At 36.0% G+C, this 23968-nt stretch overlaps 1 protein-coding gene across 2 annotated transcripts in view; it reads right to left on the reverse strand.

The window, feature by feature from the left end:
- Positions 1–3966: 3966 nt before the first annotated feature.
- Positions 3967–23968, reverse strand: part of IPO5 (importin 5) — a 41283-nt gene continuing 21281 nt past the window's right edge. For both annotated transcript variants that reach the window (XM_073212432.1, XM_037024888.2), the window contains 17 exons: positions 22774–22880; positions 19183–19307; positions 19002–19091; positions 18739–18912; positions 16407–16625; positions 15294–15377; positions 13773–13905; positions 13564–13685; positions 12154–12250; positions 10810–10982; positions 9734–9845; positions 9591–9646; positions 8431–8553; positions 7306–7525; positions 6540–6768; positions 5034–5175; positions 3967–4427 (listed from right to left, as the gene is read on the reverse strand). In XM_073212432.1, the coding sequence (XP_073068533.1) occupies positions 4341–4427; positions 5034–5175; positions 6540–6768; positions 7306–7525; positions 8431–8553; positions 9591–9646; positions 9734–9845; positions 10810–10982; positions 12154–12250; positions 13564–13685; positions 13773–13905; positions 15294–15377; positions 16407–16625; positions 18739–18912; positions 19002–19091; positions 19183–19307; positions 22774–22880 (2293 nt within the window). In that variant the 3' untranslated portion in view covers positions 3967–4340. The remainder of the gene's footprint in view (positions 4428–5033; positions 5176–6539; positions 6769–7305; positions 7526–8430; positions 8554–9590; positions 9647–9733; positions 9846–10809; positions 10983–12153; positions 12251–13563; positions 13686–13772; positions 13906–15293; positions 15378–16406; positions 16626–18738; positions 18913–19001; positions 19092–19182; positions 19308–22773; positions 22881–23968) is intronic.

The following is a 23968-nucleotide window of genomic DNA, read 5'->3' on the forward strand; positions in this document are numbered from 1 at the left end:
CACACAAACATTTCATCAGAAATGCTTTCTTTCCAGAAGGAGGTTATGAGTTACATTAAGCAAAAACTGTTTGGGACCAAGCCAGTGAAGGGCCTTCACTGAATAATGTTTTATTAATCTTTAATTCTGAACCAGGTACAGGTGATCCTAATGCAAAAAAATAATTTAAAAAAAGAGAAGGCTCTCTAGAATTTGGGCCTCTTCCCAAAACACACATATTTTATAATGTATGAAAACTTGGAAAGCATTCCTTATATACTTAACCGCTGCCATCTGATTTGAGAAAATATGTCATGGGTCTTTTCATAAATAAAATATTTTCAGCAAAATACTCATCTGAGTCCAGAAGTGGAAAGTTCAGATTAGCAGTGGTCTCAATCTTGGTTGCTTTGGGAATGTCTGAATGTTTGGGTGCCAGCCCCCAGGGCCTGGGTATACTGTCACAGTAACAGCCACTACCTTGTCCCCTGAGCATTTTGGTTCCTTACTCCAGTGAATTGTCACCAGCATTCCACCACGCAGAAATCAGAGAAAGTCTTTGGAGCATCCAAAAGAAAAAATTTGGAAATCATTTAATCTATTCTAGATAGCTCAGATAAAGGCCAACATGGGATGTCTGCAATGAAAACAGGTCCAGGCAAGCAAAGGCTCTCCTAGACAATGAAGCAGGAACTGGGACAAAGGGCCATCTCTTACCGGTGGCAGTTTTCAAAACAGCCGGAAGCCATGGTCCAGAGCTCCCTTATCGGGAGGAAAAGGAGTTGGGGCTGAGATTGTGGCTGGATGGAGTCGGCCTGCTGGCTTTCCTCCAGTCTCGCAAACCTTTGGGAAGCTGGTCGTTGCTCTGGAGCTGGGCAGGCTATCTGGGGAAGCAAGTAGCTTCAGTGTGAGCAGGATCCCTGGAGAGCAGAGTGGGGTGACAGAGACCTCGAGGTTTCTCCCAGGGGTGTAAGGGCGATCCTATCGTAAAGCAGACAAGTATACTCAAATGCAACCTTCATTCTGCCTCAGAATCCTTTGCTGTTGTATTCAGGACTGTCATTGCTCTTTAAACAGATGTTTATTTCAATTTCAATCCATTGGCCCCACACGTGTATTGCTTTTATATTTTTATTCTTTTCTTCAAACACAAGCTACAATGTGAGCCAATCTTATGGCTTATTGATCGCTGTAGTGGTAACCTTTTCCCATGAGACCCAATTCAAGAACACTAAACACATTGGCTGTTTTTCTTAAAATAGAACTATTTTTTCTGACCCTTTAACTTTATAGTCAGAAAATGCAATAGGGTCATAACCCTACAAACATTCTTTCACGATTTCCTATTCAAAGGGGGCTTTATTTCAATGGCTGAATGTTTAAAACTACAAAAAAATATGACAGCTGCAGTCATGAAAAGAGGGGTTTGAGAAATGAGGGGTAAGCAGCCACAGGCACTGGGGCAGAAACAGAAAACGGACCACCTACCTGCCCAGTAGGAAGGTTCTAGATATAGTGAGGCAAGAAGTGACTACATGTGAGAGCTGGGACCCATTCTAGGTGGGCTGCAAATAACTTGGCACATTCTCTTACTGCTGTCAACCTGGAGGCAGGGCTTTGGCAGGGGGTGGGGAGAGGGTTCAGAGACCCAATCTTCCCAGCTTTCTGCCCATGCGGCTTCTTCACCTTTCAAGATAGCACACACAACTGGCCCCAAGTGTCCCACTATGGGCCATCTCTGTCACAGCTTCAGGACAATCACAACTGTGGTAGCAATGCTGGATAAAAAGCCTTTACTCAGTTTTTTGGTGAGCAGGAGTGGGCATATTTTAGTCTCTGGTATTTGCTACAAGGCTAAATTGAGGCCACTGATGCACACCCCATCCAGTTTAAGATAATATGTACAGCACATGTACCACCCTCTTATTATGAGACCAGGTGCATCAAGTATGTTTATTTACTTAGGTATTTACTGATGGTTCCATTTGTCAAATACAACTCAAGTTATGACAGTTGCCTCCCATTTACAGAAGTGTCAAATTAGCTAAGACAATTTTACTTTTCTTTCAATTTACAGCATTAAAAAAATACTCCAAATGAGTTATGCTAAAAATTTCTAACACTTGTGCAGGTAACTTAACCTTCTGTTACAAAATGCCCAGAAAATTTTAAGAGCCACATATTTTTTTCTTCCAGAAATAATTTAGATTGATAAATATATCACTCCTGGCTGACATGCAAAGCCACTGAAGCTGGTACAAAAGAAACATGAATTTTCATTTTGTTTAGACAACATGAGGTTCAAAAAATGTTTCCCCAGACAATTCCAAATAATTGTTAGTTCATGGAACAACATGTTATAATTTTGTCCTAAGCCCTGGATTTCAGGATAATGTCATATTAACAGGCTTTGCTGCCAAGCTTTCCTGATTAATTTGGTTCAATTCCAATTACTTGCTTTTCTATTTGTCATAAAGGATGTAGTCTGCAGTTGAGTTGTGGCCATTTACTTATTTCAGGCACCTTCAGCTTCTTTTATTGGAACACCTGACTTTCCCATTAATGTTTAAACTGGAAGCTAGAAGTTTCTTACTTTGTTAAGTACTCATAGTGCTTTACAAATACTAGATTAAAAACATGTTGCAGTCTTCTAGTCATGCTTCCATCTCAACTTAGGCAGGTATGCCACATTTTTAACATACTTTAAGTGCAGTAATAATTGAAATTAAAAACAAAATCTAAATTGCTCCAGTCGACTGGCATCAGTACATAAATAGGCTTTTAAAACTCTGTTCTATGAAAGAAAGCAGGAAGGGGCTGTCTTAACACATTTTCTCCCAACAGAAATACAGTGTAAAAAGCAGTTCTACTACAAAGGAGTCAATAGGTACCCACTGAAAGCAATGACTGTGCTGGTAAAGTCCTTCAATATACCTAAGTTTCTGGGCTGATGGTGGTGTGCTGATAATGGAAAATACATTTGAGGGGTAACTGCTACCAAATGAACCACCTTAATACAATTCATTCTACTTTCTAGTCCATTTCAGATTGAGTTTTAATAAAGTAATGCAAAGCATTTAAAGAAAAACAACCTTTAATTTTAAATTCTGATCTATGCATAAAATTCACTTTTATATTGCGGTTAAATTTAGTACAAACTATAAAAATGTTAACACTGAAGTTTTGACAAATCTATTAAGATCCCTTAGAAAAATTATTTAAAGAAACAAACAGCAAGTCATTTACTGCTATGAGGGTAATACATAAAAGAAAGAAAACCATTCACACATTTTACTGAACCTACCAGTAAATAATTTTAGCCACTAATACTTATTGTAAAATCAAAAGTTTGAAAGTTGTGTGTGGCTCTGTAACAATTAAAATTTGCAATGAAAGTACTAAGCCAGATCTTTCTGATCTACAATAATCTAGTTAAAAAAACTATTGGTTGAAATTTGCAAACCTTAAAAGGGTACCAATTGTGAAGGAGTAGGTGTGTATTATAACTTAGGCTCAAAGTCAAAGATAACAAAAACTAGAAGCTCTTGAAATTGAATTGGACAAGGAAAATATAAGGGGGGAAAAAAACCCAATTTCAGAGCCATAGTTATTCCTTTAAAAATATTAGCTTATTGTTATATTAAAAACACTAAATGAATCAAAGCCAGACAGTACTGAGTTTTTACACAAGCCTCTTTTGTATTTCACTGTTGTTTATTGAGGAGTGAATGAGAGACTACTGCCAGACATGCCAATGACACTTCACATTCAAGGGCTGGAAGCCAAGCTTTCCAAACTGAGTCACTGCACAAGCCTTTTGGGAAAAAACCGAAAGTGACATCAAGTATGACATCTTCATGTTTGTTGCTTTTGTCTTCAGCTTCCCCCCCCACCCAATTTTTGGATTTACTAGTTTGCCGGGTAAAAAGGCTTCTTTCTACCCTACAAAAAGACTCATACTCCAATCAACAGAATTAACACAAGATGTATAGGAATTCGTTTTAATGCACATCTATGCCGAGTAGCTCATCTTTAAAGCTGTTGTGCCTTAAATTTCCTTATGTCTAATGATCAAAATCGATTTTATTACCCTTTTCACCTTGAAATGGGTGGGTTATACCAATAGAAAAATACTCTTCAGTGCTACTGGAGGGCTTATGGGGAAGTTCTTCAGTGGTACGATAAAATCCGCTTGAACACCATTCTGAAATCCGTGCTTCTTTTTCTGCTGTTGTGGCTTTGCAGAATGGCCTACACACAACTCTACTGTTCTTTTTTGCTCAAAAACAAAACAAAGAAACCTAAACAAAAGGGTAAACGTTTATTTGGAGTTAGTTGTCTGCTGGTAATATTAAGGCCCTTCAGGCAGAGTTCAGGAGCTCCTGTATGGCTGCCTGCTGCTCAGGACTGAGCTGTGCTATGCATTCAGTCCACAGTCCTCCAGAAGTCTAGGAAAAAACATGTTCACAAGTTTAGATTTGGTGAAAAGGTCATTTGGAAGTATTTTAATTATCACTAGGTAGACTGAATCATGCCAAAATACTTTCTAGGTAGATTATTTTGCCGAGTATCATTGTAAAAGCCAGAACCTGTTAACTTCCTTAAGGTTCATTTACAGTAAATTTTCTTTATGCATTTTTACACTCATAAAGCTACACTAGGTAGATGGCACATTCAAATAACCAACACACATGAATTTAGGGAGCAAAAACCGCTTAAACTTTGTTAGCTGACAGCTTATTTACTATTAAAATCTCATCTTTTTTCTTCACAAACATGTAGAAAAACTACATGAGAATGTATTAAGTACCAACTGGAAGGTTCAAAATGTCTCAAGTTGAAGTCATGCTTTAGTTCTAATAAATAATAAAACATATGGATAGATTTAATATTAAGTATAATTCATTTGAGACTTGGAGAGAATATAAAAATGAAAATTTTGAAGATCATTGGGTTTCTATTTCCCTCTTCTACCTAATACAGGAGAATATGGAAAAACAAGTCCCCCAAACACATTTTATTTCCCCTTTTCCAGTATAACCTCATCAGCTCACCTGTACTTGGCGAACTACATTAGCCAGACGTTTGGCACAAGGATCTTCATGTTTAATTGCCTCATGCATTTCTCCTTCTGCAATTATACTGAATATTTTCGGCAGATTGGTATTGTTTGGGCCAAGAACGATTGGGTGATTACTAACAAAAGAAAGGGGGGAAAACCATCATGAAAGAGAATTGTAAGGAACAATCACTCAAGCATTTACACGTTCCTACTCCTTTCTCCCGACACTGAATTTTGTTACAAAGTCTTCATAAAATGACTGCACTCACTGAAGTCCACTGCCTTTTAACTTTGGCAGGAGGAAAAGTAGCTAATTTTACTTATTAGCTCTTCAGTTAATGTCCATGTAAATTAGGGAAAAATAGCTGGCTCATCTCTCAGGGTTAAGGGCCAAACAATAGAATGCTCTAAATACTTTATAAATAATTTGTGACTTACTAAAAAAAAAAAAGGTAAGCTATTACTAAGAGTAACAGTTTCTTAACACAAATTTATTTAGATATTGCAAAGTGGCTTCAAACCACTGAAGTTCAAAAGGATATATGGGCATTTTGAGAGTAAGCTGAGAAATAAACTCCAGGCAAGTTTAATGGAAAGAAATGTAACTGTGAATTTAACTAGAATTCTAGTCTTTGTCATTCCGAGAATTTCAAGAATGGTTAATTCCAAGGGAGATGATCAAACAGCATGATGGAGAGAGAACTGGTCACTCCAGACGAGGAGCAGGTAAGGAGTGTGGAGTCTCCAGGATGGCCATTATTCTTTAATGGTGGTTCTCAGTGGGAAGACTCGAATGTGTGAGCTTGAATTTAAACAGGTATGAAGAAATATGTCCATTGGCCTATTTCTACAAATTTCAGGAGACCAGTGTTTGCAGGCCTTGTATTTATTCATGAATAGAAGCAGTAATTAATTTTGACAGATCCCAGATCTTACTAATACTTAGGGGAACTTGGACTTAGAAAAAGACACTAAAGAACATGCCTTTGATTTGATAGCTTCTATCACCTCCAGTTGTTGCAATTTTCAGATATATTCATGGACACAAAATATAATTAAAGCTAAGGCCCAGGGCCAGATCTTGATTAACAATCTGGAATTAGTCTCCTTAAACCACTGATTCTTGAATCCAAAGAAAATGCCAGAACTTTAGAGGCTTAAATTATGGTACTAACATTGTACTTCAATTTTATTCTGCCAATAAATGATACATTCCAATCATACCTCAGTAAAGCTGAAATTAAAAAAATGGTGTGAGTGACATTAGAACGGAACCTTCTGAGAACATTGTGTTCTATTTGCCTCATCTGTTGAATTTAATTCCATAAAGGCTAACTCAAAATTAGATCTGATTATAAGGCAGTCTTAACTGTGATAGTTTCTTAATGATTACAAAGACAACATTGTTATAATAAACCTACATATCTGAGGGCTGTGCATAGGAAGTACTGTTTTACGTGATGGGAAGGAAATGAGGTCTATTTGTCTTCTATCTTACCTTTCAATCAGGTCACACAGGTAGTTGAAGGTCTGAACAGCTTCTTCCTTGTCTTCATGTAGTGGAAGCCAAGACAACCAGTGCGGAAGGACTTCTTCCACGTTCACACAGTCGGGCTTGAACTTCATGATTTTCCCTACAGCTGAAATGCAGTTCTCTGTAGCATTAACATTTTCTTTGGTCTTAGAATCAGCAGACTGAATAACTCTCACCAGCAGTGGAAGTGCTTCTAAAATAAGCATTTGAAAAAAAGTCAGTTAAAATATTTTTTATGCAAACAACATACATATTTCTTTTTATCTTTGCTCTATTTTTATTGATTAGAGTGAAGAAATGTTGAAGTGTAAGGAATGTTTTGTCTTCCCGGCTACAGAATCAGACATGGAAAGGAAGGGGAGACTGCCCAGTATGGTGAGGAGCACCAATACTTGACCAACTTAGAGACCCCAAGAGGCTTGATCACCTCAGGTACTTAAGCTTTTAAAAGCTGCCTAGCTATATTCCCATGCTAAACTCACAAGGGCCTTAGTATGTTTTAAAAGTCTTATGCTAGGGTATGGCATGCCTCTAACACTCAAAATGAACTGTACTCTGGAGGGTTGGGGTGAGGAGGTGCTGATTCCACCCAGATTTCATTTCCACTTCTATGAGAATAAACATGGTAAATTTGGATGTGCTATAGATAAGGTGTTTGAAAAAGGGAAAGAGAACAAAGGAGAAGTAGGTTATAATGTTTGGGGGCATGGAACCACATAAACAAAAGTACCTGTACAAAAAGGACGGTAGTTATCTCCACCATACTGAGCCATGACTCCCAGGCCATATGCAGCTGCTTGCCTGACTTCTGGGCTGTTGTCACATACATACTGGAGCATTGGCCTTAAGAAATATTCTGCATATTTAAATGAGGCTGGACTACAGTGTTCTATGACATCATCAAAGATGCACAATCCCCACTGTCTGTCTGGCCATGGTCTATGCGGACACTACAAAAGAGACACTCTTTTAAGCTTTAAATATCGGAGTACACAAAGAATGCAAAGAAACAAATATTCACTATAGACTTTCAGCTTAAATGGATATTCCTGATATGGGCAATGAAATACAACATGGTTAAGAAATCACTTCTTGTGAGTAACAGTCCACAAACTACTACATAGATTTAATGAAGTACATACCAGTTTAAAAGACTTACATAATTTGTTACAGAATTCTACAGTCTGACATTACTATATACCAGGAAGAACTGACAGTAATAGCAATGTATATATATTTACAAAGCAGATAATGGTAATGATTTAAGAAACACAACAATAACATAAGCTGAAAGATCTTAACTTCAGTGTAGATCCAAGAGGCCAAAGTAATATGTGCCCAAATCTTTTTAAAAATGTGCTGCACTAGTAAACACAGTAAAGCACAGAATTGAAAGCCAGAAGAGACAAACATCTATTGACTACTTTTAATGTGCATTTTAAAAACTGAATGTTTAAGGCCATCACTCAGAGTCTATGATAGCTGGTTGTTCATAAACAAGGATTATAACTGAATCCTCTAGAGTCTACTGAAAAAAATGTAACCATTCTATTTCCATTTATTAATTTACCAGGGCATAGGTAATCTGAAATAATGAAAAACCATTTGTGTGTCTTTAGAAAGGATAATAATTTAACTGAACTATGGAAAACCTAATTAGCAACATCAAGAATATACTGGGTAAGAAATTATTCAGGGCAATGCAATAAACTTTGTAAAATTAAAGATGTCCAATGGAAGCTCTTTATGATATCTACGATCCATTTTAATGTGAAAGTTTAAGTTTTCAAATGCTGCAATGAAAAAGTTCCAGGTCAGGTACCTAAAATAACTGTCAGAGAAAGGTAACACTTACAATTAGGTTGACAATTAATGGAAGCAGCTGTTCAAACCATGGTAACACCTTTTCCTTGTAGCTACTGAATATTGAGTGTAAAATGTCTGACACTTTGGTCAGAATATAAACATCATTGTCATCCTAAAAAAAATAAAAAAGAAAACACAACCACATGCATTAAAGCAATATCCCTATTATTAATAGCAACCTTTATTAAAAAATCTAAGAAATAAAAATACATTTCTCATCACTTTGAGTGCATAGCAACAGTACAGTGACTGAGGTTACCTCACTGACTGGATTTCATGTCTCTTACCTACCTATGGAAAGATACAGGCATGTGGCAAGTATTGCATTGACTGTGGAGTTTTCTTCAAATAAAAAATATATGGCTGAAAATTACACCAAAATTCGAAGTTCTTAAACAAGTTTTTATTTCATTATTATTTTTTATTTTCTGTGAGAGTATTTCCAAGTGGAATGGTGAGGAGATATGGGTTCAGTTATAACATCTCATCCCTGTGAGCAATTTATGTCAGCATGTGAGCACCCTGCAGAGAACTGGGGTGACCTGCAAGTGTTAGCGCTGGTCCACGAGGATATTCTGGACGTATTGTGGATTCTAAATCCACTGTTGAAATTTGTTTGATGGTGTCAAGTGGTTTGAGAAAAGAACTAAGCAATAAGGTAAAGAAGAACTATATCAACTGCTCCATATAAATTATTTATAAGGAGATTTGCACTACTCTGTGGGCTGTTAGAAAGACAAGCTCATGTTACAGAAAGATCTGAACTGAAGTCCTAGACTGTGAACAGGGTGTGACTTTAAGTGATCCTTTAACATCTGAGTTGGAGTCCACTCATCTTTAAAATGGTGAAAGCACCACTAAATACAAACAGCTCTTGTGAGGAGTATGGAGAAGTAAATAGAGTGAATTCCAGTGCTTTTGTGTGTGAGGTATTATGACAAAACGCACACACAGCATCTAAAACACAGATCAGCTAATTTCAAATTAGTTATTCTCTAAATTAATAAATGAAATATATATTAGATTCTTTTGCTAATGACTACTGTCATTACATCAGAATGGTAAGTCAGGATGATAGAAACTAAAGCATTTAAAAATCTTCTAGATGCGAACAGTCATGTAGATTAAGTTCTGAAGGGAATAATTTACCTCATCTTGTAGTGACTCTTCCACTTGTTCATCATAGTCTTCATCTTGTCTTTTAACTAAAACACACCCAAATAAATGTCTTTTTAAATTGTCACCAAAATGATCAAGGATTACATTCAGAATTAAACACATGAAAAACTTACCTTGTCGCAATTCTTGATTTTTAAAATGTTCTTCGAGTTTAGCTTTCAATATACCTCCTAATTCTTCAAAGTGTTCATTATTAAGGCATCCATCTCCCATCACTTCAATGCACTAAAATTAGGTTGAGGAAAGAAACCAAAACAAAGATGTAAGGGCTTTTAAGAGTCAGGAGTTGAACTCCATTAAGAATCACATGAAAGCATTGGGAAAAATTGACATAACTCGGTGCTCTGGAATATTAATGATTGAGTACATATGCCTGGTTTGTATTTGTTACAATGAGTTACAGAGAAGATTTAAAAAATATTTTAAATTTAAACATGTCCTAAGCATGGCAAGCATTTATGCTAGGTGCTAAGGACTCATAGATGAATAGACCAACCAGCTTCAAAGGAGATTATCTCCTATATACATCCTTTATACAAAGATAGCATTGGAGGAAGGGTAAGTTTGCCCTGGGAGGGTATTATGGGCGGAAGGAATGATATGGGCAAAGGCCCAGAAGCGTGCATTCTTTGGGAAAAGAAACAGAAGAAAATCTCAACTGCAGGGGTGCAAATGGGGACAAACAAAGATAACTTTTATATCAAACTGTGGAGCCAACTGTGCAGCTGTGAACCATAGGAGTGAACAAGAACATGGGGAGTGACTCAAATAAGGAGCAGTTAATGCTTGAGAAAAGGAAAACAAACTGGGAGGTAAGAAGAAGAGAGAACTTCTGAAGTAGACCAAGTGAGGTGACTTCACAGCAAAGAGACGACTTAGGGCAATAGGAAAAAAACAGAGGAATTTAGGAAGAGAATATGAGATAAAGTAGACAGATGCGAGTTGGAAATGATATCCAAGTTTCTGTAGTTGGATTTAAGTAAATGATGGTGTAAACTAATCAAGACCAGAATGCAAGTGTAGCTGTTCTTAAAACAAAAAGAATCACAACACCAAAATGTTAAAATAAAAAATGGAACATTCTCAGTTAAAAAAAAAAAAAAAATCAAACTATAGTACACAACTCCTTCCATCCCCACAATTTAGTAAGACTAATAAAAAATGAACACACAACCTCACACACATTTACCTTTGCAAAAGAATGCATTATTTCTGACAGGACATCTGAATCTGGTTCTGTGCCAATGGCCTTGATTAGAGCATCACACATAAAATGCCACATCTGTGTGAGATACTCAGGACCACGAACTCTCGCACATTCCAGGAGAAGAGGCATAGATTCAGCTGCTGCCACTCGAACACGTTTTATTGTTAAGGAAATGTCATTATTATCCTTAGTTGTATGTTAGTGTAATTACCACCGTCAAAGACTGTTCTCTCACTTCGCTTATTTAAATGTTAAAATGCTGAGTTCATGGGAGTGCCTAGACAACTTGTTTATCAGAGACTGCTCTCCAAGAGCTAGTGTTAAATATAACGTATGTATAAAAATATAAGTCTCCTTACTTGTAAGACTTACCTCTTACCTTTTCTGTCACCTGTAAGGTAGGAGGAATGAATCTCAAATGGAACACCAAACCATAAAAATGGCTGGGAACAGACTTGGGGCCTTAAGAGGATGTCTCAAGATGTACAGATCTCTCAAAACTTTAGGCAATGTTTCCAATAAATGCAGCTGCAGCTATGACTCCGAGGGAAAGTGACTGAGGACTTCTAGTACCAGTCTTCAGTTTTCAATGAAGATTAAGCTGCCTCTCCCTATCTAGTATCATTTGCAAAATAGGGTCAATGAGACTTCATGTTAAAAACAATCCTGCTTCATCATCATGTTGTTTTTGCTGGCAAAAACTGTCTTCTGTAGAGGAGGCCACACAGGACACTCAGCTACAACAAAGGGGCTCTGGGGTCAGATCTGGGCTCTACCACTCCTTTGGAACTGTCCTTTTTTTTTTTTACCCATCTTTGAAATTGTATGTGTGTAAAGGCACAAAAATGTACCTATACAAATTTCTACTATCATTATGTTGAAGAAAACACTTAACACGCAGATTTACCAAGAGGTGTTTCTCCCCAAAGGTGCTAGTCACATTTGAAATGTAGGATTCTGTTACAGGAAGTTAATTAGCAGTGGGTGTTTATCAAGGAACATCTGACTTTTTTAACATTATCAAAATACATTTGCAAAAGAAGCAATTATGTACAACCACAAACATTTGCCAATAAAGGATTAATCCTTAAAAATCCTTCAGTGGGTCCACAGAAAACTCAACTAGAGGATAGGTAACATTTTCTTTTTCATGTTTCTGGCTCAAGTGAACAGAAGTATACGCAAAGGACCAAGTTTTTAAGCTGAAATTATACTTAGTGCAAACACAAACGATGGTGATGTACATTTCAGTTACACCAAGTCTAATACTTGAACAAGCTACAGTTTAAATCTAGAAATGGTTTTCATTCCAAAATTGTAGGATATCATCGTGAAAATAAAATTTCAGTAGAGGGACCATCAATTTGACAACCTGCTCTGTATATTCCACAAAGCCTTCCTTTAGCTCTTTAGCATAGCAAACCTGAAACCGAAGAATTAGAAAAAAAAATCAAGATCCATGTTAGTTTTTAGGTTTATTTATAAACAAACAGCAAAATCTTAAGGACCACAGAATGCTATATTTTACTAGAACTACACTTAAAGTTGCATGCAGGACTGTCAAATTAATATTCTAATTAGAAAGAACTGTAAAGTGGTAAAGAGCATGAAAAGACTGTAGTATATATACTGCCATTCAAAGGCTGGAATACTCCCTACTCCCTATTTTTATTTCTTATGTGTGTGAACACTTAGCAAGTTTCAGCACTCTAAGAAAAACTTCAAAAACATATCATTTATGGAAAAATAATTAAAAAAGACAAAAAATCTCCAGAACTTAATTGTAGAGTATTACTTACTTTGTAAATCTGTAGCAAAAAGGCTTATGTTATTTTGTATTTTTCAAAAACTCATTTAACAGAAAAACAGTGCTGTTTTAAAAATAATTGTTTCTTTAGTCTACTCCACTACATTAAAAGATTTGATAATTTTGTTCGAAGATGTGACATTTGCTCTCCAACTGAGAGTGAAAAAGATAACATGAATATCCAAATGTTTATAAATTACAGGCAGTAAGTACTGGTAAGTTCAAGAAATACAGGTCCAAATGAATTAGAGAACACAACCGTGCTTTATTAATACAAAATAAAATCTAAGCTATTAACTTTTACTTAGGATTATTCAACTGCTAAATTTGTAGTATATCATCTCTTAATCCTATCTTAAAGAAAAAGAAATATTATCCTTGTCTATAATATGTGCTCATTAAGGAAAAAAGAACTCAAAAGAGAACTTACAGACCCCATAATACCATAAGAGTTTATCACTGTAAACATTAAAAATTTTGATGTTCCTACTATGTTTATTATTATTTTTATACACTGAAACATGCCAGTTTCATTTTTAATATTGAGAATGTTCATACATTCAAAAAAATATTTTCTGGCCAGCTACTATACACTAAGCACAAAACAGACAAAAATCCTTGCCCTCACATAGCTTTGTAGCACTATGTACAGAGTATAGCTATCTTCCTAAACAGGCATTTAGGCTGTTCATTTTTGTCACTGTTGTTACTAGTAACAGCACTGACAATGAAAGGTGTTATCTACATGATTTCTTTAGGAAGGAAACCCAGAAATGGAAATGTTTGGTCAAAAGGTTTTTACATTTTAAGAATATATTCCTGTTTTCCAAAATAATTTCTTTAGCATCTATGAAAAGCACTCCTACGAAAGGTGTATAAATCTACTAGGAGATGCTGTAAAAAATTCAGTGAATATGACAACTGCTTACCAGCATCTGACAAGCAGTTGATTTTTCTTCCAGTCCAGCAGTTTTAATACCAAAACTTTGCTGATCTCCAAGATTCACAAATTCCCAGCCATCATCATCACTCATATTCTCCATGTCTTGAGCTGTAACAGGGAAGGAAACAAATTCATGTTAAAAATAAAAGAGAGAAAGAAATTTTACAATTGCTATGTCTTCATGAGGACACTTACTATCCAAAAGGGCTACTTCAGGCTTAATTGAAGCTGTCTTCATTAAAGGCCCCATAACCACTGGAAGGTACTGCTGAAATTCTTTTCCAAGGATTTTGCACATTCTGGCCCATGCTGAGATCATGTAAGAGATCTGGGGGAAAAAACTTAAATTAAAACTTTTTTTAAAACAATGTGTAAATAAGGTATCATAACGAAAGCCATTTCCCTATTTCATAGAAACAATGTTTAATTTTACGTGCATGGCTCTTTAAGCACTTAAGTGTACTCTCTAAGGTTACATACTTAAAAAATCCAAAAACAGCAACAAAATCACTGTGAACATGGGGATAGACAGCAGGCGAGGCAAATAAAAAAGACAACGACCATGTCTTTCTTCCTATGTTAAAGAAACAATATAGTTTTCTCTAATAGTATCTGAATCACCTAAGTACAACCCATTTAATCATATCAACACCTAGGCACTAATTTTCTTGAAGGCAAGGAACATATTGCCTTTGACATGTTATCCCTACTGCCTAGCATTTCCATTCATTAACATTTATTAACACCCAAGAAACAAAACGTCCCTTCTTAGCTGTTCTGGTTTTGTGTAAGTGGCTGGGTATATTTAAGACACCTACTACTACTGTGTTTACACAGACTTAACCACCTGCAAATTACCTACAGAGAATCTGGTTTTAATTCATCATCCCTGAAAGGCAGAAAGTGATTTTTATTCCCCAATATCTATATATTTGTATATCTCATGTGCGCTATGTGCGTGCATAAACACACAGACTCCTCACTTATAATTAAAACCAAAAAACCCAACTTTAAGTGTATGGGAAAGAATTATAGTGTGGCTGTGTAAAGGCAAGTTTAATTCAACAGTAATTTATTGACTACCTGTTATATGTTAGGCATGTAGATACCATAATAATTATGACCCTTACAATGTTATTACAACACAGTGACTTAAGTATCCACTGAGACTTAAACTGGATGTGAAACATGAACATGAATTAGCCAGGATCTTTCTACGTTAAAGGAATGTTCACAGGCAGAGAGGAGAGCACGGCATGTTCTAACACTGTGGGGCTTCTGCATTTTTCTTCTGACGGAGAAGTCATTCTGGCATTCAAAGGGACAGTAGACACCCAAATGGGGATGTCCAGTAAGAGGTTGGGTAAATGAATCTTGAATTCAGAGAAACATCTGGAAGTCAAAAGCATGCAGAGGAAAACTGTAGCCATGACCAAGGAAGACTCTGCTCAAGGGGACTGAAGAGGTAAGAGGGCCTAGGTCAGAACCTGCAGAAGCACCAAAAGCCTGAGAAAGTCAGAGGAGGGGGAGCAGCTACAATATAGGCTGAGAAAAAATAGCACGAGAAGTAGAAGAAAAACCAGCAAAGATGTCTCTGAAATCAGGGGCTGGTACCTTAAGAAACCTATTATTCAATTTCTTTTTCTTTGTACATTTAACCTTGTGCTATCCAGGACTCCTTAGTGCACCTAGGTGAGTGTGTGAAGGCTGTGTTACCTGAGGGTCATCATCTTCCATATCACTGAAGTCTGTCTGGGTCTTCAGCAACAGCTGCATCACTTCGGATGCGTCTTGCATGAACTAAAGAAAATTTGGGAAAATGAAAACCAGCATTACTTGTGTGTATCAGATCAGAGAGGTACTTATTGTTACCCACTTGTCTCATGTAATAATAAAAGTTTCCAAAAAAATCTATTACATTTCCAAGTCATAACCCCTTAGATAAAATTATTATATTGAAAAATTTCATCTATGTTATAATGGACTAGTGCTTTATCTAGAAAAATGTATTTTCCAGTAAAAGGTCAAAGTGAACTGCAGTATGAAGATATTTCTCATAGTATCAAGTTTTGGTCTATGGTTTATGCATTTCTAGCAATAAAAAGATAATCCTAAGTCCAGAACAAAAATTTTGGGTTGCTGCATAGAGCTATATAATTTTCATTTAATCCTGCGTAGTTCTGGCAATCTTCACTGTATAAACAGACAGTGTTTAAAGAGAGTTTGAAAACCAGATACAAAGAGTATGGAACATAAAAAGGTTTTACTGGTTAGGTTCTCAGTGTCTCCCAGAAAAATTTGTAAGTTAATACTGATGCTGGTTTTGGGGACCAGAGAGGTGCTATGTTGATAGTTCTGAGAAGCAGAATGTGAAAGGTTGATGATAGAGGAACATCCTTTGAATTAGTTCTGACAATGCTGAGATATTGGCTGGGAAGAAAAACATTGGCTAATGGTCTTTGCTAATTATTTTTTGAAGAGCTATATGCATATAGATTTGTTTTAGGACACTTGATGCATTTTAGATGAACAGGAGAGCAAATGGAATGTGTCCAAGCACATTTAAATGAGTGAAACTAAACATATGGATCTTGAACTCCACATGCCTCCCAGGGAATAGACTGTTATGTGTGGTAGGGAAAGGGAGAGGTTTCAAGAGCATAACTGAATTAAGAAGAAACCTTAACATTAATGATGAAAAACTGAAGGCAACAATTTATATATAAAAAGGAGTGGGAGTTAAGAGGATAATACCACTTACCAGAAGGAAAATACCCTCTAGATCTTCAAATTACACATAGTAAACTCGACATGCTATAAATCACTTACTTTTTCCTTCCCAACAGCCAGACCAATGAGGCTGATGCACTCAATAGTTTTTCCTCTGAGAAGTCTGAGTTCCTTTTGAACTGCATTCTCAACAATGTGCTTTAGTGATGGCATAAATAAATCATAGTAGGGGACAAATTTTTCCTCTGCAGTATCTGCAACTGATGCAATAGATGTCACAACTTGTTCCAAAACTAACTTGGTGCCTTTCTGAATCAACTAGAAGGAAGACACACAATAAATCACATAAATGAGACACTGAGAAAATACTCCCTTCAAGTTCTTCAGTGCTTTTTTTATCAAACAGTAAGCTGAGCTCACCCTCCAGCAGCCAGAGAGGAGACTGGATTTTGGAGCAAATGAACTATTTATGTGGACCTCCTCTCTCTTGTTAAGGAAGTGCTCCTTGTTTTTGCTTTATCTCAAAGCATAGCTAGTTCTTGAGCACAGATTTGACTTCTTAAAAGTTTCTGTATCCATCAAGCTTAACGCCTGTCCTTAATCATTTTTCCTCCATTATCCCCACTACTTCCTAAATATTTTGTGCTGTCCTACCATGTTGTGGAGAAAATTCCCTTTAAGGTCTACTTCTTTGTCTTTTAATAGGACTCTCTGCAGGAGATACCACTGACTCCCCCACTAACAATACCACTGGTGCCTCTCGCACGTGTTTTACCATCTTGGAGAAACAGATGAGATCACCTTTGCCCTGCAGCAAAGAACTATAGTATTCTCTGCCGTGACTAGTAACAAAAACTCACTGGGTATTTGCAGCTGGACTACATTGTCCCCTGGCAATATTACCTTACGATTGCTTGTGGATTCCTATGGATACTTGATGCAGTAACAGTTCCAGATTTTCATTCCCTCACCAACTACCACTCTCGGCAAGGCTCTTCACTTTGTATTTTGACTTCCACCACACCTTTAAGAAACCAACTTACTTTTTCTTCTCCATCTACTCTATGTTTAATGTTTGGACCTGCCTCTCATCTCAGAAGAATGTCATTCCTCCCCAGATAACCTCTCTCTGTGCAATTCTTGCTCACATACTAAATACTCCTCTCCTCATCCCATCTTGGCCAACTTGTTCTTTCAGTTTTTAAAGATTTCACACATTGCCCCTCTTGGGGAAGGGGAGGGCGATACAGAGATGTTCATACCGCAGCCTTCTACCCAAACCTACTTGTAAAGTCACACTTGATCCATCTATTTCTGATTTAACCAATGAAAAGATCTGCCATCAACTTGGGTATACCTCTTTCTGCCTTCAGATATACTCATGTCCCTTTATCATGTTCTTAGTTGGCTGTCATCTGACACTGAACACCCATCCTTCATGTTAAACCCCTTTCTTTGCTTTCAGAGTCATTGTATCTTGTCTTTTTCCCAGTGGTTCACAATGACTTAAAGTACTAGAACTTTCTAAAACTAAAACACTAGAGTGTTAGAAACTTTCTTAGCAATTTGGCAGTAACTTTATGACTGCTGAATATAATAGCAAAAAAAAGGCATTTATTTTGTATGTTCTTTTTATTCATTTCATTTTTGTAGCAGTCATTTATTTTCACTGTATTTGACAACTAGACCTCAGTCTTTGCCTTTCTTACCTGAATCTCTCTCACACACTGCTGAACTGAAATCATTCAATAAACTGTTTTTAGGTTTCATCTTTTACTTAAGCTATAATTGTAAACTTCTTCTACTTAGATAGCCAAGTCTTATTTTAAAAGTCCAACACATTTAAGGCCAAAGGACACTCTGTCACATCTCTTTTTCTATCGCCCAGGTTAGAATGCCTTTTTACTTCACTTTTTCACCTTTTTAAATTCAATTGGCAGAAAGAAACTGTTAATGCTTCCTGAAAATTGTCTTTTAGAATCACTTTTTGCCCCCCCAGATTCCATTGTTACAATCCATGTTCGCTGAACAATGACCATGATTATCTTTACTTAAATCTTCTCCCTTTGTTTATGCCTCACAATGCTACCATATTAATTTTCTATAATCACATTATCATTTCTTGCAGCAGTTGAGAACATAAAATAGTTCTCCCAGATTTACCTAACTCAAGAGTTTAAAAATCTATGTCTTGTTTTTGAGGCAATTCATATAATGATTTCACCTAACTAATGTTGGGCCATTCTCTCTCCCAGGTCCAGTACTAGCCTATTTTCTGGTCAAGCCTGAGTTACTCTATTCACAATAGCCTGTCCTTGTAACTTCCCACTCTTTGTAGCCATGCTTAAGATTACCTCTTTCCCCAGGTCTTACACATCAAATTAACCTAAATTAATCTCTAAATAGGGAGCTTAAAAAATTTGAAGCCTACCTCTTGAAGTTTAAGTACCATGATGGAATGCAGATGTTTCACCAAATTTTCTAAGTATGGAATAAGCAGTGACTTGGGGCAGTCCTCAGTGAAGTTAATGAGCGCGGCAGCCGCATGGGCCTGCACCCGTTGGTTTCCTTGGTCTTCCATGGTCTGCAGCAAAGCTGCAATCACCTGTAAGACGGAACCAGAGCAGCACACTGTATAAAATGCCACCCCTCTTTTTGAGCTTGATTTGAGTGTTCTGAGGACTTATTACTTACCTTCTCATGGAATTTCTTTTGGAAACCAGGTGCAAAATCTGTAGCCATCTGTCCCACAGCATTACAGGCTGCATACCTTACTCTTGGATGCTGGAATATGTTCCTTTGTATTAGTAAAGGCAATGGGTTCCCACGTAAAACTATAATAATAACTATGAATCAAATATTTACTGGTACTTACAGAATCCTGAAGAAAAAGCAAAACAAAATTTACTATCTCATTTAGAATTCCTTCCATTTGCTGGTGGCATCCTTCCCCAATGGCAGATAAGGCCATTAACCCTGCATGCCGATATTTCCAGTCAGCTACAGAAAAGAATAGCAATTAGGTAATACAAATATGTTATGTGGACAGTTAAAGTACAGAAAAGGGTTCTCCTTTTTTTGAAATGTATTTGGAAATATCTGAAAGATACCATAATATTTTTATGTATTTACTAACTAGAAAAATGGACAAAAAAGTGCCCAACTGGACTATTTTCATTTTATAGTGGTTATGTCACAGAGCATTTTTATTCCAAAAATTAAAAGGCAATATGGAAGCAAAGGGCTTATCAATATTTATATCAACTATTTGAGACTTCCCTAAGATTTACCATAAGCAACAAATATCTGGATTTTCTTTGTCACACACTGCAGTTCATTGAATATAGATTCACTTATTTCCATGGTCTCATTTCTTTAAAAAGAAAAAAAGCCAAGGAGAAAAGACACTGCTTTTAAAGAACTTTTACTTAATAATATGGTAAATGAATATGGATGAACCCTACTTCTATTCTAGTATTAACGGCTATTTGCTTTTTGACTACTGGAACACTAGCTAAGCAATATTTATCTTACTGAACCTCTATTCCAGTCTAACATATAATTTCCTCAACTCTCATTTCCAAATATTTTTACGTTCTATACTATTATTCCCTTTAAGCTACTTCAAATTCTTGTGGAACAAAAGAAGATATACATAAATACATAGAATTCCCTGAGATTCTTTCAGGGTGTCTAGGAGGTCAAAACTATTTGAATAATAATATTACTCTTTTACTCTCATTTTGAGTGTATAGTGAATGGAGTATTCCAGGATTACATCATATGTGAAATCCCAAGAGACTGAATGCAGAAGCAGATAGAAGAATTCAGCATAGTTAAAAGATGATTACAAAAAATGCATAAAAAGGGGCTCTCTTGTCCCCTCCAGGCGTGAGCCAGGAGCTCTGTCCTCTCGCTTTCTCTCTAAATAAAGCCTCTGCTTTGCTCTCCTAAAAAAAAAAAAAAAAAAAAAAAAAAAAAAAAAAAAATGCATAAAAAGACATTTTTCTAATTTTTTTTGTTTTGGAAAAGGCATTCTTTATGACAAATGTTTTCTATGTAAATGTGTAACTGACTTTTTAGCATTATTTTTAAATGAGTATTTTAACATGTCTTAAGTTCTAAGTAAACATTGATAGAACCCACATAACAAAAGCACTAATGTGGCATCAGTAATTTTTAAGAGTATAGGGGTCCTGAGAACAGAAAGCTTAAGAACTGCTGGTGTAAATCCATTAGTAGAGAAGTCCAAAATTGTATCAGATTTAATTTTTCACTTTGGAGAGACCAAAACCCATGCAAAGACGAACTGGACTGTAACTAATTCTACCATAATTTCTGAAAAATTCTTAACATTGCTGTTTAGTATTAAAACAATTATTATTTATATCATTTAGCCATAATTTCTCAACTGAGGAATGCTAATCCTAGGAAACCAATAAATCAGTTATATTTGAACATGGACTTCGTAACTTGAAGAAATGCAATAAATAATTATAGAAAGATGTCTGTATTTGGTTAAGAAAAATAAAAAAAGATATATGCCTCATATATTCCCAACAGGCAGAGTTCTTAGAAATATGTTTGGCAGAAGGTGATGGTATGGTATGGGGATTTGGAAATTTTCTCCTTTGAATTTTGTTGTTATTTAAAGCCAAAATTATATGACCATTTAAAAAAATCAAGTGGAACATGTGTTAAGTTACTAGGAAATATGTATTATTTGCCATTGTTAATGAAAGTACTTTTCACATATATTAAATACATCTTTGGATCCAACCTCAGTCCTGGGTGTGAGGCAAGCATCATTTCCCTATTTTACAGATGAGGAAATCAAGGTGCAGAAGACTCGCTTGCAGTCACACATTAAGCTACAAGTCTTACCAGGAGTTCACTGCCAAATATATAAAGCCTTCTGTATCCAGCTAGTAAGTTGTGGCAGGAACTTAAAATTGTTTACAAATCACAATCATATCCACACTAATCTATCTGAAGTGTAGTTTGAATCAATGAAGAAAAACCCAAAGCTGGTTGACCTTGGTAATCCTTTAATGTCTCTGGGCTTCACTCTCTTCATCTTAAATATGGAAAAGCTAGCTTCTTTCTAACAGCTCTCATAACCTGAGCCATCTGTGATTCTATTTCTATTCCTTTGGGAAAAAAATTCTCAAAAATGTAGGTGGTAAAAAAGGGGGGAAACTACTATTCCTGACCCAGATATAAAATCACATCATTAAAAAGGGATAATGGTTTTGGACCATGCCTTTTTAGGACCATTAAGGGTACGATAGGATAAGAAGCAACTGGTTAAACTGCATTAAGGGTTCACTTTCATCTGAAACTACTATTCCATTATTACTCCATTTTACGACTATCAGATCCTAAAACGATAATTTGACCCTCTAGTCTGTCTCTTCTAACATACCATATATACAGAAATATTTATACAAGCCAGGATTTCTGTAGCAAAATGGATGCATGTATTAGTATTATTTGTAATCAACTGAAACTACTAACATTTAATAGGGAATTGTGGAATGCTACATGGCTGTTATAAAAATAAGGGAGGCCATTATGTGGTGATATGATATACTGTGGGCAAAACCTTAAGATTAAGTATGGTGTGTCTATATGCCATATTCACATTTAAAAAAAACTGCATATATGCATAAATGAGGTCAGAAAAAAGTCTCAGCGAACTTATTAGTGACCCCTCTGAATTTAAGAGACTTTTATACATTTCTGCACTTGAAAACAATCAAGCACATTAACTCTGTAAGTAAAAAGACAAAAATAAAATGTATACAATGACAATTTTTGGTACTGTTATAAACTATTAAGTACAAAGGCTAACAAATGACCAAATATTTGTTAGGAAAATAGCAGAAATACAGAATTAGCTTCTCTTCTGAATATACTAGATATACTGAATGAATGAAGATTTTATGAATCTGTAACATCTTTCTACATTGATATATAGTAACCACACTAGAGGGGGTGAGAATATGGGTAACTGTTGAACCACTGTATTGTACATTTGAAACCAACCTAAGATTGTATATCAATGATACTTTATAAAAAAGATTATATGAATCAAATATGCTAATGTTTCATAAGCATTCTAATAATGATACCTTATTTAAGACATCTTATTTCTTATTTCAAATCTAGCTATTTCCAGATTGGGTGAAAATCTAAATTTTCCTCAGAATTTATAAATTTTTCCTATACACTGAAGCCACTTCAGGGGAGGGAGAACTGAATATTTGCAGTACTGAGGAAAAACATTTTTTAGTGTTAAGGGTTCCGAAGATGACTGAATAGAATTTTATCAGTGTAATATAAATATTAGGTCATACAGAATATAAAAAGTCAGATTAGTTTTTAGACACAGTCTAAATATTTGTTACTTAAGGCCTGGAAAGCCACATCCACTATTCTGTCATCTGAAGGAGACACGGCTTACCATTTTGAAGCATCTGCATAATGTGTTCCTTGATCATCGGTAGAACGAGTTTCCCACCAAGTCCACAAGCCATTCGGTCTAATGCACTCTCACCAGCCACTGCATTGCTACACACAACAAAAGAATATATTCAACACATTCAAAATGCACAACAGTGCACTGCACAAACATACTGCTAAACATGGTATTAAACTAGGGCTGAAAAGAGTAATTCGAGCAGACTTTGAATGTACTTAGTCAAGTTGTGTTTGGGTAACTTATCTTTCTTTCTCTTCCTCCATTCACACCCCCCACTGGCTAAACTTAACTTCTGACACTTTTGAAGACTCAGACGTAATAAGTAGAGTGTTTACAAGCTCTGTGTGTCTCATTTCCTGGCCATATACCCCTCAAATTTATCAATGGACAGAACACAGAAAAGTGAAAGGGGTGCAGAGACTGTTTAGGATTTTCTCCTTGCTGTGAGCTTACTTATATTTAAAGGGGTGCAAACTGAACTGTCAAAAACAACAAAGGTGAAACTCAATTCTAGTGTTTTCACAATACAGTGAAGAAATCTGGGCTCAAATGCCTTTGTGCTGTCTTCAAACTGAAGACTATCATGTGCAAAAGTTTTAACTGTTCTGTGGAGACAAGACTATGAAGATGAAGCTATAATGGTGTTTATATACTCATCTTGAAATTTTCTGTATGGCCTTTTTCTTCACAGATAAGAAAACCTTATTCATCTAGTCCAGAAAAAACAGCTTCACAAACCATATAAATTTAGGTGCCTTTTCCAGGACAAATTAAAGGCCAGGTGGCAGCAGATGACAGCATAACTGAACCCAGGAAAGGAAACCCAATCTGAGCTACTCTTCTCTTTAGCCTATCAAGTTGTTCCCAGGGAAGGATTACTTTCATGTACTTTCAAACAGTACTTAAGCCCAAAGTTCATCATTTTTGATAATGGGATTAAACTTCAAAAACGTACCATATATTTTCTAAGTTAAACATCTTTAATTTTATCTATTATCTGTAATAGTAACTTATACTGACTACCCATCTTTCAAGGGAGTAATTTCAGTTCTTTTTAAGAAAGGAATGTAGTATGATGCCCTGGAAAAGGTAATAGAAATGGTGTTAAAAGCCCAGTCTACTAACTAGCTATGTAACCTTGGACAAATCACTCAATCCTTCCTCTTCATTCCTGCAT

The sequence above is a fragment of the Manis javanica genome, chromosome 9, assembly GCF_040802235.1.
Source record: "Manis javanica isolate MJ-LG chromosome 9, MJ_LKY, whole genome shotgun sequence".
NCBI lineage: Eukaryota > Metazoa > Chordata > Mammalia > Pholidota > Manidae > Manis > Manis javanica.